At 35.7% G+C, this 18,814-nt stretch overlaps 1 protein-coding gene across 5 annotated transcripts in view; it reads left to right on the top strand.

Annotated features, from left to right (window-relative positions):
- The window catches only part of LOC127868401 (transmembrane channel-like protein 7), a 101,623-nt gene that overhangs the window by 60,246 nt on the left and 22,563 nt on the right, over positions 1-18,814 (top strand). For all 5 annotated transcript variants that reach the window (XR_008044110.1, XM_052410160.1, XM_052410161.1 and 2 more), the window contains 4 exons: positions 5,903-6,016; positions 6,313-6,388; positions 8,004-8,131; positions 18,280-18,447. Coding sequence is in view for 4 of the 5 variants with exons in the window: in XM_052410160.1 (XP_052266120.1) it covers positions 5,903-6,016; positions 6,313-6,388; positions 8,004-8,131; positions 18,280-18,447 (486 nt within the window). In the remaining variant the exon portion in view is untranslated. The remainder of the gene's footprint in view (positions 1-5,902; positions 6,017-6,312; positions 6,389-8,003; positions 8,132-18,279; positions 18,448-18,814) is intronic.

Raw genomic sequence — 18,814 nt, 5'->3', positions numbered from 1 at the left:
AGGTCACTAGGTCAAAGGTCAAGGTCACAGTGACCCGAAATGGTAAAATGGTTTCCGGATGATAACTCAAGAACGCTTATGCCTAGGATCATGAAACTTCGTAGGTAGATTGATAATGGCTGGCAGATAACCCCTATTGATTTTCAGGTCACTAGGTCAAAGGTCAAGGTCACGGTGACCCGAAATAGTAAAATGGTTTCCGGATGATAACTCAAGAACGCTTATGCCTAGGATCATGAAACTTCATAGGTACATTGATCATGACTCGCAGATGACCCCTATTGATTTTCAGGTCACTAGTTGTCAAATGTTTTTGAAAAAATGTCCTTTTTTTGCCAATTGTGGTCATTTATGCGTCTAAAATTTATCAGTGAACAGTATTTCAAGAGTGTTGTAAGAAATATTTGTCGTATTCTCTTTTGTTTTAATAAGAAAACTGTATGATGTTCATATAATAATTTATACAAAGTCTTAGAATAGTATTTGTACTGTAGCTTTTATTTTTATTAACTACTGACACAAGTGCTTTAATTGTGGGTAAAATAATCCAATATTTTATCTTTTCTAAGTTACTTGTTGGAAATACTAACCAGAATATATAATAAGTTTGCATATTTTCTTTGTTAAACAATAATACAAATAAGTTTTTGTGATTAAAACAAATCATTAAGTTTATGAACATTATCTTTCCAATATAAGACTGACATGCAAATACCTGTTCATATTCCTTTATAAATAAAAAAATGTCCTCTGATATATAAAGAATGTATGATTGGTTACTTTTGATAACATATTAAAATGCTCCCCGAAAATTTTCGGGGAGCATTTAGTTGCCACTTTGTCCTTCCTTACTTCCTTCCTTACTTTCTTCCTTCTATCACACTTTTGTTACAGATTCTCATAGCGCCAACAATATTTTACCGATCTCTTACATATTTGGCATGTAGGTATATATGGACCTCTAACTTTTGATGAGGTTTGAGGTCACTGGGGTCAAGGTCACCAAGGCTAATAATAGATTTTTCCGTCACACTTTTGTTACAGTTTATCGTAGCGCCTTCAATATTTTACCTTTCTCTTACATATTTGTTGTAGATACCTTGCATGGATCTCTACCTTTTGATGAGGTTTGAGGTCACAAGGGTCAAGGTCACCGAGGCTAATTATAGATTTTTTTTAGGTGGTTATTAACACATAGATTGACAAAGCGCATCAACGGGGAGCATCCATCAGTTTCACTGATATTCTTGTATAAAACAAGTCTAATATGGCATAGGAAATGACGAGGCTTGTACAATCATTCAGGAGTTGCATTTTTAGCTCACCTGAGCACAACGTGCTCAAGGTGAGCTTTTGTGATTGCCTTTTGTCCGTTAAGCGGCGTCAACATTTGCCTTGTTAACACTCTAGAGGCCACATTTATTGTCCAATCTTCATGACAGTTGGGCAGAAGATTGGTCTAAATGATATCTTAGATGAGTTTGAAAATGGTTACGTTTGCTTGAAAAGGGGCGGGGCATTTTTCCTTATATGGCTATAGTAAAATCTTGTTAACACTCTAGAGGCCACATTTATTGTCTCATCTTCATGAAACTTGATCAGAAGATTCATCCCAATAATATCTTGGACGAGTTAAAAAATGATGCCGGTTGGTTCAAACACATGGCTGCCAGGGGGCGGGGCATTTTTCCTTATATGGCTATAATAAAACCTCGTTAACACTCTAGAGGCCACATTTATTTTCCGATCTTCATGAAACTTGGTCAGAAGGTTTGTCCCAATGATATCTTGGATGAGTTCGAAAATGGTAACTTTTGCTTGAAAAACATGCCTGCCAAGAGGCGGGGCATTTTTCCATATATGGCTATATGGCTATAGTAAAATCTTGTTAACACTCTAGAGGCCACATTTATTGTCCAATCTTCATGAAACTTGGTCAGAAGATTCCCAATAATATCTTGGACGAGTTTGAAAATGATGCCAGTTGGTTGAAAAACATGGCTACCAGGGGACAGGGCATTTTTCCTTATTTGGCTTTAGTAAAACCTTTTTAACACTCTAGAGACCACATTTATTTACCAATCTACTTGAAACTTGGTCAGAAGATTTGTCACAATGATCTTTATTGTCCAATCTTCATGAAATTTGGTCAGAAGATTTGTCTTATTGATATCTTGGATGAGTTCGAAAATGGTTACGTTTGCATGAAAAATATGTCTGCCAAGGGGCGGGGCATTTATCCTTATACTGCAATATATGGCTATAGTAAAATCTCTAGAGGCCACATTTATTGTCCGATCTTCATAAAAATCGGTCAGAAGATTTATCCAAATAATATCTTGAATGAGTTAAAAAATGATGCAGGTTGGTTGAAAAACATGGCCGCCACGGGGGCGGGGCATGTTTCCTTATATGGCTATAGTAAAACCTTGTGAACACTTTAGAGGTCACATTTATTTTCTGATTATCATGAAACTTGGTCAGAAGATTTGTCCCAATGATATCTTGGATGAGTTGAAAATGGCTTTGGTTGCTCTAAAAACATGGCCACCAGGGGCGGGGCATTTTTCCTTATATGGCTAGATATGGCTTTAGTAAAACATTGTTAACACTCTAGAGGGAACATACATTTATTGTCCAATCTTCATGAAATTTGGTCAGAAGATTGGTCTCAATGATATCTTGGATGATTTTGAAAATGGTTATGTTTGCTTGAAAAACATGGCTGCCAAGGGGCGGGGCATTTTTATGCCCCCAGAACATAGGTTCTGGGGGCATATTTAAACCGCACCGTCCGTCAGTCAGTTAGTTAGTTAGCTAGTTAGTCCGTCCGGATTAGTTTCCGCTCAATAAGTCAAGCAATTGTCATCAGATCTTCACCAAACTTCATGACAATGTGTAAGGCAATAACATCTAGGTCAAGTTCGATAATCGGCCACATTGACCCAGAGACTCTTGAGTTACGGCCCTTGAATTATTGTAAAATTGGGGTTTTTCTTGTTTCCGCTCAATAACTCGAGCAATTGTCATCAGATCTTTACCAAACTTCATGAAAATGTGTCAGGCAATAACATCTAGGTCAAGTTTGATAATCAGCCAAAGTGACTAAGACACTCCTGATTTACGGCCCTTGAATCATCGAAAAATTGTGCTTTTTCTCCTTTCCGCTCAATAACTTGAGCAATTGTCATCAGATCTTCACCAAACTTCATGAAAATGTGTGAGGCAATAACATCTAGGTCTAGTTGAATAATCAGCCAAATTGACCTAGACACTGTTGAGTTTCGGCCCTTGAATTATTGTAAAATTGGTTTTTTCCATGTTTCCGCTCATGCAATAACTCAAGCAATTGTCATCAGATCTTCACCAAACTTCATGAAAATGTGTAAGGCAATAACATCTAGGTCAAGTTTGATAATCAGCTAAATTTACCTAGACACCTGAGTTATGGCCTTGAATCATAAAAAAATTGTGTTTTTTCTGGTTAAAGTTTTCGTACTACCACAAATATTTCCTATGTCCTTTAACATATTGCTTTTATATTTTGCATACTTGTTTACCAAACAAGAGCAGACTACTGAATCAAGCATTTTGACAGAATTATGGCCCCTTTTATACTTAGATAATTGAACATTTTGCTTAAATTGCCATAACTTCTTTATTTATGATCAGATTTTATTAATACATTAACAAAACAACACTTACCTGAGTACCACAATAGATTCCACCCAAACAAAAACCGCACGCCCCAACCCAGAATCCCTGCCCCCCCACCTCCCCCCCCCAAATTTTTGTTTTCCTTTTTTATTTTTAAAAGATCATCTAATAAATGACCACACCCCACATTATACCCCCCTCTCCCCCCCCCCCTCCCCCCCCACATTTTTTTATTTTTCCTTTTGTTATTTTTGAAAGATCGCCTAATAAATGACCACACCCCACATTAACCCCCCACCCTCTCAACCTCCACCCCCCCCTAGCCCCCCCCCCCCCCCAAAAAAAAAGTTTTGCTTTCCTTTTTTAAAGATCGTCTAATAAATTATTGAATATGAACAATTTCCTCATGGTGGCTTACGTTATACTGTCAAGCACTCGAATAGTCGAGCGCGTTGTCCTCTGACAGCTGTTGTTTTTTGCCTCGGTAGGATGGCATATAGAAGTCGCACTGTCCGTCAGTCTGTTTGTCCGTTGCACTTTTGCGTTTAGGTTTTGAAAAAAGCTCATAATATCTATGTCGATGCAGTTGTAACCTTCATTTTTGGTATGCATGTGTATATGGACAAAGCCTTTCCATACGCGCACAAATTTTGACCCCTTTGACCTTGAACTTGAACTTAGGGTCGGCATTTAGGTTTCGAAAAAGCGTTTTTTGGGGGCATATGTCTTCCAATGGAGACAGCTCTTGTTCCTTATATGGCTATAGTAAAATTTTGTTAACACTCTAGAGGCCACATTTATTGTCTGATCTTCCAAAAATGATGCCGATTGGTTGAAAAACATGGCTGCCAGGGAGCGGGGCATTTTTCCTTATATGGCTATAGTAAAACCTTGTTAACACTCTAAAGGCCACATTTATTTTCCAATCTTCATGAAACTTGGTCAGAAGATTTGTCCCAATAATATCTTGCTATCTCAGGTGAGCGACTTTGGGCCTTTTAGGCCCTCTTGTTACTTTTTGTTAAGTTTTTTTTTCATGCGGGTTTGCATTGAATTGTAGGAGCCAAATATAAAATTGAATAAAATGATACATTATTAAATAACAGAATTATTGCCTTGTTTTAGACTAAGCAATTACAAAGTCAATCAACTGCATGACAAATTTACAAATTATGATGTGATGTTTTGCCAAAGTTGTGGGATATTAATTGATGCGATACAACATTGCAAACATTATTTTGTACAATAAGATATGCTACTCTGCTGCAGTAAGTTAAGAATGCCAGCTTAAAAATGATTGACACTGTAATGATCACTATTGACAATGATTATTTTTAAATCAGGATTTTAAGATAAGACTTTAAAATTATTCATTTAAACATGCACATTATTGTTTACAGTCAACTGTACAAGTCTATTTTTGAAATTGCATAAAGGTGATTGGCTTAGTGCATAAAGGTGATTGGCTTAGTGCATAAAGGTGATTGGCTTAGAAATGATGTTCCTAATTCTTTCAGGTATTTATTCTCATATGTTAATTGTTTGTACTATTTGCGCGTTTCCTTGTCAAAACTGTTAAAATTTATCGTCTTAAACCTCGGATCCAATGCAGAGAAGCATTATAAGCTCAAATGTAGGTAGGCCTTAAATTGCTTTTTTGATCAGTGATATATGTGTTTTTTAAATGGGCATTATCTGTCAGGGGTATAATAACACTTCAAAATATTGGGTAAGGATCTCTGGTGTAATTTGGCTGTAGTCCAGGCCTAATACAAAACATGACTTGTTTTATGTTACACATTTTTCTCTCAACATCCTGGTGCATGTATGGATAAACTATAAATTCCATTATTTCTATAGAACCTACTCAAATAAGCATGTCAATTATGCAATACAGAGTCATAAAAGAAAGTGCAGGTTGTAAATAAGTCTAGAGTGTTATTTTTTGCCTTCACTTAATAGAATAACAACTCTGGAAATAGAAAAAAACTTACCCAACATTTCTCAAGTTTCCAATTTCCAAAACTTAAAAAATAGGCCTGTGATAGTGATCAATAATCTAGTAAGAGAACTAAATGTGAAAGGTATCCCAATATGATTGAAGACTCAACTGTTAGGACATTTCTCTATTTTTTTTTAAGTGCTCAAAGGTAATATATTTTGATAAAATTGTTCCTATATGTTTCCTCTTATTTTCATAGAAATCTTGATGACAGCCTGTGTGTACAAAATGTTGACCTTTCAGATTGATGTACAAAAAGTTTCACAAGAGATTTAAGCTGGTAAATTTATTAGGCCTGCAGGAGTTTGACCTTTCCAAGAGTGTCCTGGACCTGGTCTACTTACAGACCCTATGCTGGTATGGTCTTGTCATATATTGTCTAACATTCTAACTTGAAGCATCTTATTTTGCTTGAAAAGCATGATAATATTTATGAACTAACAATTAAAAAACAACTGCATGACAGTTTCTTATACAAGTATACATGCACTTCACCTAATTTAATTCAGCTTCTATTCTCATATGATCCAAACTGCAGAAAGTGATAAAAGTGATAAAATACATTGTATTTATTTTAAATAAATAAATTGTCAGAAACCCTGAGGTACATGGTGGTATCAGACTTGGTATATCACTTTTTATTTGTGTTTCAGGATAGGGATGTTCTTCAGTCCAATCATCCCAGGCATGTGTCTAATAACCTGCTTCATCTTCTTCTATATCAAAAAGGTGAGCCTATCCTTGATGTTTATGACAGATTACTCTGTAAGTAAATAGACATGATTGCAGACTCTCCACAGACTTGTTTTATTTCACAGCATTTCTGGAAAACTGCGAATTAAAATATCACTGCAAAATATGAAAAATATTATTTTCCATGTTGAATAAATTTGAAAACTTCTTGCTCTGAAATTAATGCATTGGTGTTGGCTCTTAAAAAAGGTATACATTTAAAGAAAAAGAAACCCTACTATGGCAATATGTACAAGGCAAATTATTGTTTTTAATGTGAAGTTCCAATAATCATAGATAGGTCAAAATAAAAATTATGTATGTATCCGCTTCCTGACCAACTCTGCAAACATGGTGTGGATCATACATATTGAGTTTCCCGGGGCACGTTTCTCACATAGAAAAAGCACAGAGAACCACTTATCTCTTTTGTAGTACATGCACATAGTGATTTAGTGTTTAGTAGTAATTTAGTAGTAATAAATTACCTTGCCATTAGTGTTTAATATTAAAAAGATGTAGTTCATATCCTAAAAATCCTCAAGCAAACAAAAAAACATATATAAAACTACCTACCTACCCAGCCTTATTTTGCATGGTTCTGGCAGGGAAAACAAACACATTTTAATTTATAAGGCCTATTATTTTATTTCAGTAAAAGAAATCCAAAAGAACCAAACAGAAATAATTAAGTTTTGTATATTCAGAAATTAAAATAAATTTATGAAAAAAACTTACACGTGAAAAACAGCACTCACAAAATGAGAAAAGCTATGTGCTTGAAGGTGTGAAGTTTACCATAAAATGTACATGAAAATTACAATTTATTGAAGTAAATGTGATTTTGGTCCATAATTTTTTGTTAAAAATGAGTCAATATCAAACTACACATGGTATAGGCCTAACAATCTGGAGCTACCATGCTGGATCTGAAGTCGTGCAGAGTTCTGAAGACTCTAAATAAACTTGTTCCACAAAGGAATCAGGTTTATAGTGTCACTAATTATGCCCCCCTTCGAAGAAGAGGGGGTATATTGCTTTGCTCATGTCGGTCGGTCGGTCCGTCCGTCCGTCCACCAGGTGGTTGTCAGACGATAACTCAAGAACGCTTGGGCCTAGGATCATGAAACTTCATAGGTACATTGATCATGACTCGCAGATGACCCCTATTGATTTTGAGGTCACTAGGTCAAAGGTCAAGGTCACGGTGACCCGAAATAGTAAAATGGTTTCCGGATGATAACTCAAGAACGCATACACCTAGGATCATGAAACTTCATGGGTAGATTGATCATGACTTGCAGATGACCCCTATTGATTTTGAGGTCACTAGGTCAAAGGTCAAGGTCACGGTGACCCGAAATAGTAAAATGGTTTCCGGATAATAACTCAAGAAGGCATATGCCTAGGATCATGAAACTTCATGGGTAGATTGATCATGACTGGCAGATGACCCCTATTGATTTTGAGGTCACTAGGTCAAAGGTCAAGGTCACGGTGACCCGAAATAGTAAAATGATGTTTTACAAACAGCCCTTGTTATTAGATTTTTAATGAAACAGATAAAAAGAAAAAAGTGAAGGGAACACTGTAACAAGCTGCTATGTTTCAGGCGTCCCTGCTGACCAACTGTATCCCCACACAGCAATATGGCACCAGCAAGTCCAACTCTCTGTTCATGATGGTGCTACTACTCTCTTTTTTCCTGGCAATCATTCCCATCTCATACATGGTCGGCAAGTAAGTAGATACATCATTCCCATCACATACATGATTGGTACATAAGTTGATACATCATTCCTATCACATACATGATTGGTACATAAGTTGATACATCATTCCTATCACATACATGATTTGTACATAAGTAGATACATCATTCCTATCACATACATGATTGGTACATAAGTTGATACATCATTCCTATCACATACATGATTGGTACATAAGTTGATACATCATTCCTATCACAAACATGATTGGTACATAAGTAGATACATCATTCCTATCACATACATGATTGGTACATAAGTTGATACATCATTCCTATCACAAACATGATTTGTACATAAGTAGATACATCATTCCTATCACATACATGATTGGTACATAAGTTGATACATCATTCCTATCACATACATGATTGGTACATAAGTAGATACATCATTCCTATCACATACATGATTGGTACATAAGTTGATACATCATTCCTATCACATACATGATTGGTACATAAGTTGATACATCATTCCTATCACATACATGATTGGTACATAAGTAGATACATCATTCCTATCACATACATGATTGGTACATAAGTTGATACATCATTCCTATCACATGCATGATTGGTACATAAGTTGATACATCATTCCTATCACATACATGGTTGGTACATAAGTAGATACATGATTCATACCACATGCATGATTGGTACATAAGTAGATACATCATTTCCATCACATGCATAATTGGTACATAAGTTGATACATCATTCCCATCACATACATGATTGGTACATAAGTTGATACATCATTCCTATCACATACATGGTAAGAACATAAGTAGATACATCATACCCTTCACATACATGGTAAGAACATAAGTAGATACATCATACCTATCACATACATGGTCAGCAAGCAAGTAAATACATCATTCCTATCACATACCTGGGTGGCACATAAGTAGATACATCATTCTTATTACATACATGGGTGGCACATAAGTAGACACATCATTCCTATCACATACATGATTGGTACATAAGTAGATACATCATTCCTATCACATACATGGTTGGTACATAAGTTGATACATCATTCCTATCATATACATGGCTGGCACATAAGTAGATACATCATTCCTATCACATACATGAGTAGCACATAAGTAGATACATCATTCCTATTACATACATGGTAAGAACATAAGTAAATACATCATTTCTATCACATACATGGTGAGAACATAAGTAGATACATCATTCCTATCACATACATGGCTGGCACATAAGTAGATACATCATTCCTATCACATACATGGGCAGCACATAAGAAGATACATCATTCCTATCACATACATGGCTGGCACATAAGTAGGTACATCATTCCTATCACATACATGGGCAGCACATAAGTAGATACATGATTCCTATCACATACATGGTTGGTACATAAGTATATACATGATTCATATCACATACATGGGTGGCACATAAGTAGATTAATTATTCCTATCACATAAATGGTTGGCACATAAGTAGATACATCATTCCCATCTCATACATGGTTGGCACATAAGTAGATACATCATTCCTATCACATTCATGGTTGGCACATAAGTAGATACATCATTCCCATCTCATACATGGTTGGCACATAAGTAGATACATCCTTCCTATCACATACATGGGAGGCACATAAGTAGATACATCATTTTCATCACATCCATTGGTGGCACATAAGTAGATACATCATTCCCATCACATCCATTGGTGGCACATAAGTAGATACATCATTCCCATCACATACATGGTTGGCACATAAGTAGATACATCATTCCTATCACATACATGGGTGGCACATAAGTAGATACATCATTCCCATCACATACATGGTTGGCACATAAGTAGATACATCATTCCTATCACATACATGGGTGGCACATAAGTAGATACATCATTCCCATCACATACATGATTGGCATATAAGTAGATACATCATTCCCATCACATACATGGTTGGCACATAAGTAGATACATCATTCCTATCACATACATGGGTGGCACATAAGTAGAAACATCATTCCTTTCACATACATGGTTGGCACATAAGTAGAAACATCATTACTATCATATACAGTAAAACTGCGATAACTCGAGGAAGCACGGGACTGACCTCGATGCTCGAGTAATCGCAGGTTACGAGTAATCCATGGTATTATTTGTTTTCACTGTCTCGGTTGATGATGCTCAATTTCTGACCGCAAACGAAATATTTACATGTAAGATGTTGCTAGAGACAAACAGGCTTTGTAAAATTGCTTAAGGTTACAGTGTAATAAACAAAACAACAAGGATGATTGTAAATTCGTTTAATTAATTCAACATACACACAAAACACATATATAATAACAAATATTACATCAATATTCAATTTACATGTAGCATATTAAAAAAGCACACAAGGTACTTACTTGCGCATGAAAAAAACACACTAAAAACAACATTATCACTACACACTTTTTATTTTATGTTCATTCAGTCAGACTCTTGTTGCGCAAAGTCTAGGATTAAAGATTTTCGCAACCCATTTGCTTCCCGGAACTGATGGCGGAAGACGTTTTGCGACAGCGAGCAGAGCATCTGAAGTTCCCGGTCTGTGTTAGGCATTGCTTGAAAGAATCGGCGTACTACATCTAGCGCTTCGGTGGCAATTTGCAGTGTTTCTCAAAGGATGACACTTTGCAGTGGTTCTCAAACTGCAACTAACTTCACACCGAATCGAGCGTCTTTTGTCTGCTTGATTGCGCTGTTTTCACAACTCGAATATTTTTAGCACCGACCAGACGAGAAAGTGTCCTCGAATAATTGCCAGTTAATAAGGTGTGAAATGCCTTTCAGGAATCAACACACATCCTCGAGTTGTCGAAAATCGCATGTTTGAGTTATTGCGGGTATTTTTATATAGAAATTAAAGGAAAATGCTTGGGACTTCCTTTAATGCTCGAGTAATCGCCAGTTTTCGAGAAATCGACAGCTCGAGTTATTGCAATTCTACTGTACATGGGTGGTACATAAGTAGATACATCATTACTATCTAATACATGGTTGGTACATAAGTAGATACATCATTCCTATCACATGCATGATTGGCACATAAGTAGAAACATCATTCCTATCACATACCTGGTTGGCACATAAGTAGATACATCATTACTATCACATACATGGGTGGTACATAAGTAGATACATCATTACTATCCCATAAATGGGTGGTACATAAGTAAATGCATAATTCCTATCACATGCATGATTGGCACATAACTAGAAACATCATTCCTATCACATACATGGTTGGCACATAAGTAGATACATCATTCCTATCACATACATGGTTGGCACATAAGTAGATACATCATTCCTTTCACATACATGGTTGGTACATAAGAAGATACATCATTCCTATCACATACATGGTTGGCACATAAGTAGATATATTATTGATATCACATACATGGTTGGTACATAAGTAGATACATCATTACTATCACATACATGGGTGGCACATAAGTAGATACATGATTCATATCACATACATGGGTGGCACATAAGTAGATACATCATTCCTATCACATACATGGTTGGTACATAAGTGGATACATCATTACTATCACATACATGGTTGGTACATAAGTAGATACATAATTCCTATCACACACATGGGTGGCACATAAGTAGATACATCATTCCTATCACATACATGGGTGGCACATAAGTAGATACATCATTTCTATCACATACATGGGTGGCACTCAAGTAGATACATCATTCCCATCACATACAGGGGTGGCACATAAGTAGATACATCGTTCCCATTACATACATGGGTGGCACTCAAGAAGATACATCATTCCCATCACATACATGGGTGGCACATAAGTATATACATCATTCCCATTACATACATGGGTGGCACTCAAATAGATATATTATTGATATCACATACATGGGTGGCTCTCAAGTAGATACATCATTCCTATCACATAAATGGTTGGTACATAAGTAGATACATCATTTCTATCACATGCATGATTGGCACATAAGTAAATACATCATTCCTATTACATATATGGGTTGCACATAAGTAGATACAACATTCCTATCACATACATGGTTGGACCATAAGTAGATACATCATTCCCACCACTTGCATGATTGGCACATAAGTAGATACATCATTCCTATCACATCCATGGGTGGCACTTAAGTAGATACATCATCCCTATCACATACGTGGTTGGCACATAAGTAGATGCATCTTTCCTATCACATACATGGTTGGCACTCAAGTAGATACATCATTTCCACCACATGCATGATTGGCACATAAGAAGATACATAATTCCCATCACATACATGGGTGGCACATAAGTAGATACATTATTCCCATCACATACAGGGGTGGCACATAAGTAGATACATCATTCCTATCACATACATGGCTTGCACTCAAGTAGATACATCATTCCCATCACATACAGGGGTGGCACATAAGTAGATACATCATTCCCATTACAAACATGGTTGGCACTCAAGAAGATACATCATTCCCATCACATACATGGGTGGCACATAAGTAGATACATCATTCCCATTACATACATGGGTGGCACTCAAGAAGATACATCATTCCCATCACATACATGGGTGGCACATAAGTATATACATCATTCCCATCACATACAGGGGTGGCACATAAGTAGATACATCATTCCCATTACATACATGGCTTGCACTCAAGTAGATACATCATTCCCATCACAAACAGGGGTGGCACATAAGTAGATACATCATTCCCATTACATACATGGGTGGCACTCAAGAAGATACATCATTCCCATCACATACATGGGTGGCACATAAGTTTATACATCATTCCCATTACATACATGGGTGGCACTCAAGTAGATATATTATTGATATCACATACATGGGTGGCTCTAAAGTAGATACATCATTCCTATCACATACATGATTGGCACATAAGTAGATGCATCATTCCTATTACATACATGGGTGGCACATACGTAGATACATCATTCCTATCACATACATGGTTAGTACATAAGTAAATACATCATTCCTATCACATACATGGGCAGCAGATAAGTAGATACATCATTACTATCACATACATTGTTGGCACATAAGTAGATACATTATTACTATGACATACATGGTTGGCACATAAGTAGATACATCATTCCTATCACATACATGGATGACACATAAGTAGATACATGATTCCTATCACATACATGGTTGGAACATAAGTAGATACATCATTACTCTCACATACATGGTTGTTACATAAGTAGATACATCATTACTTTCACGTACATGGGTGGTACATAAGTAAATACATCATTACTATCACATACATGGTTGGTACATAAGTAGATACATTATTCCTATCACATGCATGATTGGCAAATAAGTAGAAACATCATTCCTAACACATACATGGTCGGGACATAAGTAAATACATCATTCCCATCACATACATGGGTGGCACATAAGTAGATACATCATTCCCATTACATACATGGGTGGCACTCAAGAAGATACATCATTCCCATCACATACATGGGTGGCACATAAGTATATACATCATTCCCATCACATACAGGGGTGGCACATAAGTAGATACATCATTCCCATTACATACATGGCTTGCACTCAAGTAGATACATCATTCCCATCACAAACAGGGGTGGCCCATAAGTAGATACATCATTCCCATTACATACATGGGTTGCACTCAAGAAGATACATCATTCCCATCACATACATGGGTGGCACATAAGTATATACATCATTCCCATTACATACATGGGTGGCACTCAAGTAGATATATTATTGATATCACATACATGGGTGGCTCTCAAGTAGATACATCATTCCTATCACATACATGATTGGCACATAAGTAGATGCATCATTCCTATTACATACATGGGTGGCACATACATAGATACATCATTCCTATCACATACATGGTTAGTACATAAGTAAATACATCATTCCTATCACATACATGGGCAGCAGATAAGTAGATACATCATTACTATCACGTACATGGTTGGCACATAAGTAGATACATTATTACTATGACATACATGGTTGGCACATAAGTAGATACATCATTCCTATCACATACATGGTTGGCACATAAGTAGATACATCATTACTCTCACATACATGGGTGGTACATAAGTAGATACATCATTACTATCACGTACATGGATGGTACATAAGTTAATACATCATTACTATCACATACATGGTTGGTACATAAGTAGATACATTATTCCAATCACATGCATGATTGGCAAATAAGTAGAAACATCATTCCTATCACATGCATGATTGGCACAAGTAGAAACATCATTCCTATCACATACATGGTTGGTACATAAGTAGATACATCATTCCTATCACATACATAGGTGGCACATAAGTAGATACATAATTCCTCTCACATGCATGATTGGCACATAAGTAGATACATCATGTCTATCACATAACTGGGTGGCACATAAGTAGATACATCATGCCTATCACATAACTGGGTGGCACATAAGTAGATACATCATTCCTATCACATGCATGATTGGCACATAAGTAGAAACATCATTCCCATCACATACATGGGTGGCACTCAAGAAGATACATCATTCCCATCACATACATGGGTGGCACATAAGTAGATACATCATTCCCATTACATACATGGGTGGCACTCAAGTAGATATATTATTGATATCACATACATGGGTGGCTCTCAAGTAGATACATCATTCCTATCACATACATGATTGGCACATAAGTAGATGCATCATTCCTATTACATATATGGGTGGCACATACGTAGATACATCATTCCTATCACATACATGGTTAGTACATAAGTAGATACATCATTCCCATCACATACAGGGGTGGCACATAAGTAGATACATCATTCCCATTACATACATGGGTGGCACTCAAGTAGATATATTATTGATATCACATACATGGGTGGCTCTCAAGTAGATACATCATTCCTATCACATACATGATTGGCACATAAGTATATGCATCATTCCTATTACATATATGGGTGGCACATACGTAGATACATCATTCCTGTCACATACATGGTTAGTACATAAGTAGATACATCATTCCTATCACATACATGGTCAGCACATAAGTAAATACATCATTCCTATCACATACATGGGCAGCAGATAAGTAGATACATCATTACTATCACATACATGGATGGCACATAAGTAGATACATTATTACTATGACATACATGGTTTGCACATAAGTAGATACATGATTCATATCACCTACATGGGTGGCGCATAAGTAGATACATCATTTCTATCACATACATGGATGGCACATAAGTAGATACATTATTCATATCACATACATGGTTGGTACATAAATGGATACATCATTCCTATCTTATATATGGTGAGCACTTAAGTAAATACTTCATTCCCATCAAAAACATGGTTGTTACATAAGTAGATACATCATTCCCATCACATACATGGGTGGCACATAAGTAGATACATCATTCCTATCACATACATTTTCATCACTGAAGTGGACAAATTATTACATACTTTTTTTGGATGGAGCCATGATTTCCTTTACCTGCATTGTTAGCATGTAAAGCAGAAACACATACAGATCTCCTATATGAAAGTCACTTAAGCAGACACATCAGGGGCATAGCTGCTATTAGTCACAGCAGGCCCGGGCCTTTACTTTTTTTTTTAGACATGTAAACAATAAAAATGCTTCAACTTCGAAAAACGCATTAAAATGTTGACCCTGAGGGGGTGAGGTGTTAGAAGTCTGCATTTCATATTGACATAATCCTCAGACAATGGATTCTGGTCGTGTTAAAAGGATATATCTTCCCAATTATCAACTCTACTTCTTTCTATGTGCATAGATTCTACCTCACTTCTTTTCATGTGACTTGCTGTTACAAGTTTATTTTATGCTGCGACGTGTTTGCTGTATAAGGAGGTGCTGTGTGAGTGATACACTGGAGAGAAAACAATGGAATAAAGTCAGAGTTTTATTCAGCAATATATATGATTTCTGTATATAACAAGTACACAGAATCAACATAAATCAATATGTATTCTATTTCTAGTAATTTAACATTTTCTCATAATAATTATACATTTTAGGGAAAATTAGCTTTTATGGTGAGAACTCACTTTGCTGTGAGAAGTAACTTTATATTACAGATACAATAATTGCAGACACCAACATTAATATATTTTGAAAATAGTATAGTTGCTGTATATTCTATTTGCAATCTAAATATGAACTTTAAATAACATGAACAAGTATTCAAAAAAAGAGTAACATAAATGAACAGTGAAAATGTTATATGTCCAATTGTTAATTTTGTTAATTAACTTACAAATAAATACGCACTGAAATTTCTTTGCATAAGTATAACACTGCCAAATAGAAGAACAAGCATATAACATTTAAACAATAATGATAGAAATGTTATTATATTTTAAACAACAATAATACAAAATGTCTTACCTGGAGAGAAAACAATGGAATAAAGTCAGAGTTTTATTCAGCAATATATATGATCGCCTCTTGTACTTTGCGCTGCCTTTTATACCAAGTTTTCTCCCAGATGTCAAAATGACACTATGACATGAAGTGACAATTGTACCTTTTTAAGAACATAAATCTACACATAAATATTTGCCAAAGGGAATTTGTGCAGAAGGTAATTTTTATGTTCTATTGTGAAAGACATATTGTGGTAATAAAAATGACAATTCAAAGATATGGTCAGTCTTCAACTGGCCTAAGGTGAATACTTAAGGTACAATGAACAATTTTAAATAATGGTCTGTGTTTGTAAATTACACTTTTTTGTCTTGGGAGTAACAATGCAAAATTACCAAACAAAAGACCCTTATTTGTCTGGAAATAACAAATAAACATGTAACAATGCAAATTTTAGTTGTAACAATCCTAAATTAACAAAGAATGTAAAATATGCAAATAAATTGTATTATTTTATTAATAATAATATTTTAACTCTTATAACAATTTCATAAAATCATATTTTATGTGGGGTGCATAACACTTACATAGTCTACATGTAGATCTACTTGTCTCTCTTTCAACACTACAGTAAGTTGTAATCGATTATCGTTGGATTTTTAAGAAACATTCCGAATAATGTTTATGATCGCGGAAAATTAAAATGGAACACTTGCCCTTGTATCCCGATCCATTGACTGAATCCGGGTCGGTTCGGTCCATTGTTGCTGAACAAAAATGTGCCGTTATAGACATGCAGACAGTATTATTGGAAAGAATTCCCATGGCTTGACTTGTGAATAAGTGGAGTGTTACACTGTTAAATGTTTCTCTGTTCCATATTGTTTTAAAATTTAGTTCTCTGGTATAAAGATAATACAGTACAATTTAGTTCTCTGACATTGCGATTAAACAATAAAATATCAAAGAAAAACAGGCCAAAGTCTTATATTTTATTATCGTATTATTTGTCTAGATATGCTTTAAATCTCACCACAGGCGTTATAGGATTTTAAAATGTTCAGGGGGAGGACCCCCGGACCCCTGTTTTTATGTATCATATCCGGGCCTACAGCAAAAAAAATGCTAGCTACGCCTCTGTACATCATTTCCATCACATACATGGCCGCCATGTTATTATATTATTCCAGTCACTAGTATAGTCAGGGCATAAGTAAAAAATCCAGAATATTGTTTTAGGTTATAATACTTAAGTTATTAGATAAATGACCAAAATATAGGGTTTTAGGAACCAAAAAATTGTCAATAATTGGCCTTTTTAGTGTTTTTATGACTGATTTCCACCCAGTCTTCAATTTTTTTTATACATCTTAAAATTGCTTGGCAAATAATTTTTATCCAACCAGCACTTGTTGAGTTGATGTTTCAGATCTTTTATTAACAAGCAAAATCTTACCACAAATACTTGGTAGATAACAGCCTTTGTAAGATGACAGGTGCTGTTATAAAGTTAGATTGTCATTGCTAAAGTACCTTAAATGTTTTGCAGGTTACATCCGTCCCAAGGCTGCGGCCCGTTCCGTGTGTATTCCCGTGACAACTACATCATGTTTGATGTGGTGTCCAACATGGTGGATGAGTGGCCGTCTAAGGCCCGGAGCACTTTCTACTTTATGGGCACTGCAGGCTTCATGGCAGTCATGGGGCTGCTGCTATGGTAACTCTTCTGTATGCAGACTTATTGTAGTGTTGCCAAAACTGGGCACTCTAAAGATGTTTTATAATCATGAAAATTATGAGCATGTCCATGCAAAAACTACTCATGTTAAGCTGTTAAATATAAAGTAAGTGATAGTTGACATGAATTTTTATTAGAATGCATAAAACTAAAGTTAAAATATGAAGTTTTGAAATGCATATAAGACATGCAATTATACAATTTCCTTTAACTTAAATTTGATTGTACATTTATTGGTAAAAAACCTATAGCAGTAAAAGTGATATTAAAAACTTCATATTTTGTATGAAATAGAAATAATTCCTATGTCGTTCACCACCGTTGGAAGTGTATTGTGTGTTTTACA

This window comes from Dreissena polymorpha, chromosome 2, assembly GCF_020536995.1.
Source record: "Dreissena polymorpha isolate Duluth1 chromosome 2, UMN_Dpol_1.0, whole genome shotgun sequence".
Lineage (NCBI taxonomy): Eukaryota > Metazoa > Mollusca > Bivalvia > Myida > Dreissenidae > Dreissena > Dreissena polymorpha.
This window is presented reverse-complemented; position numbering and strand designations above follow the sequence as displayed.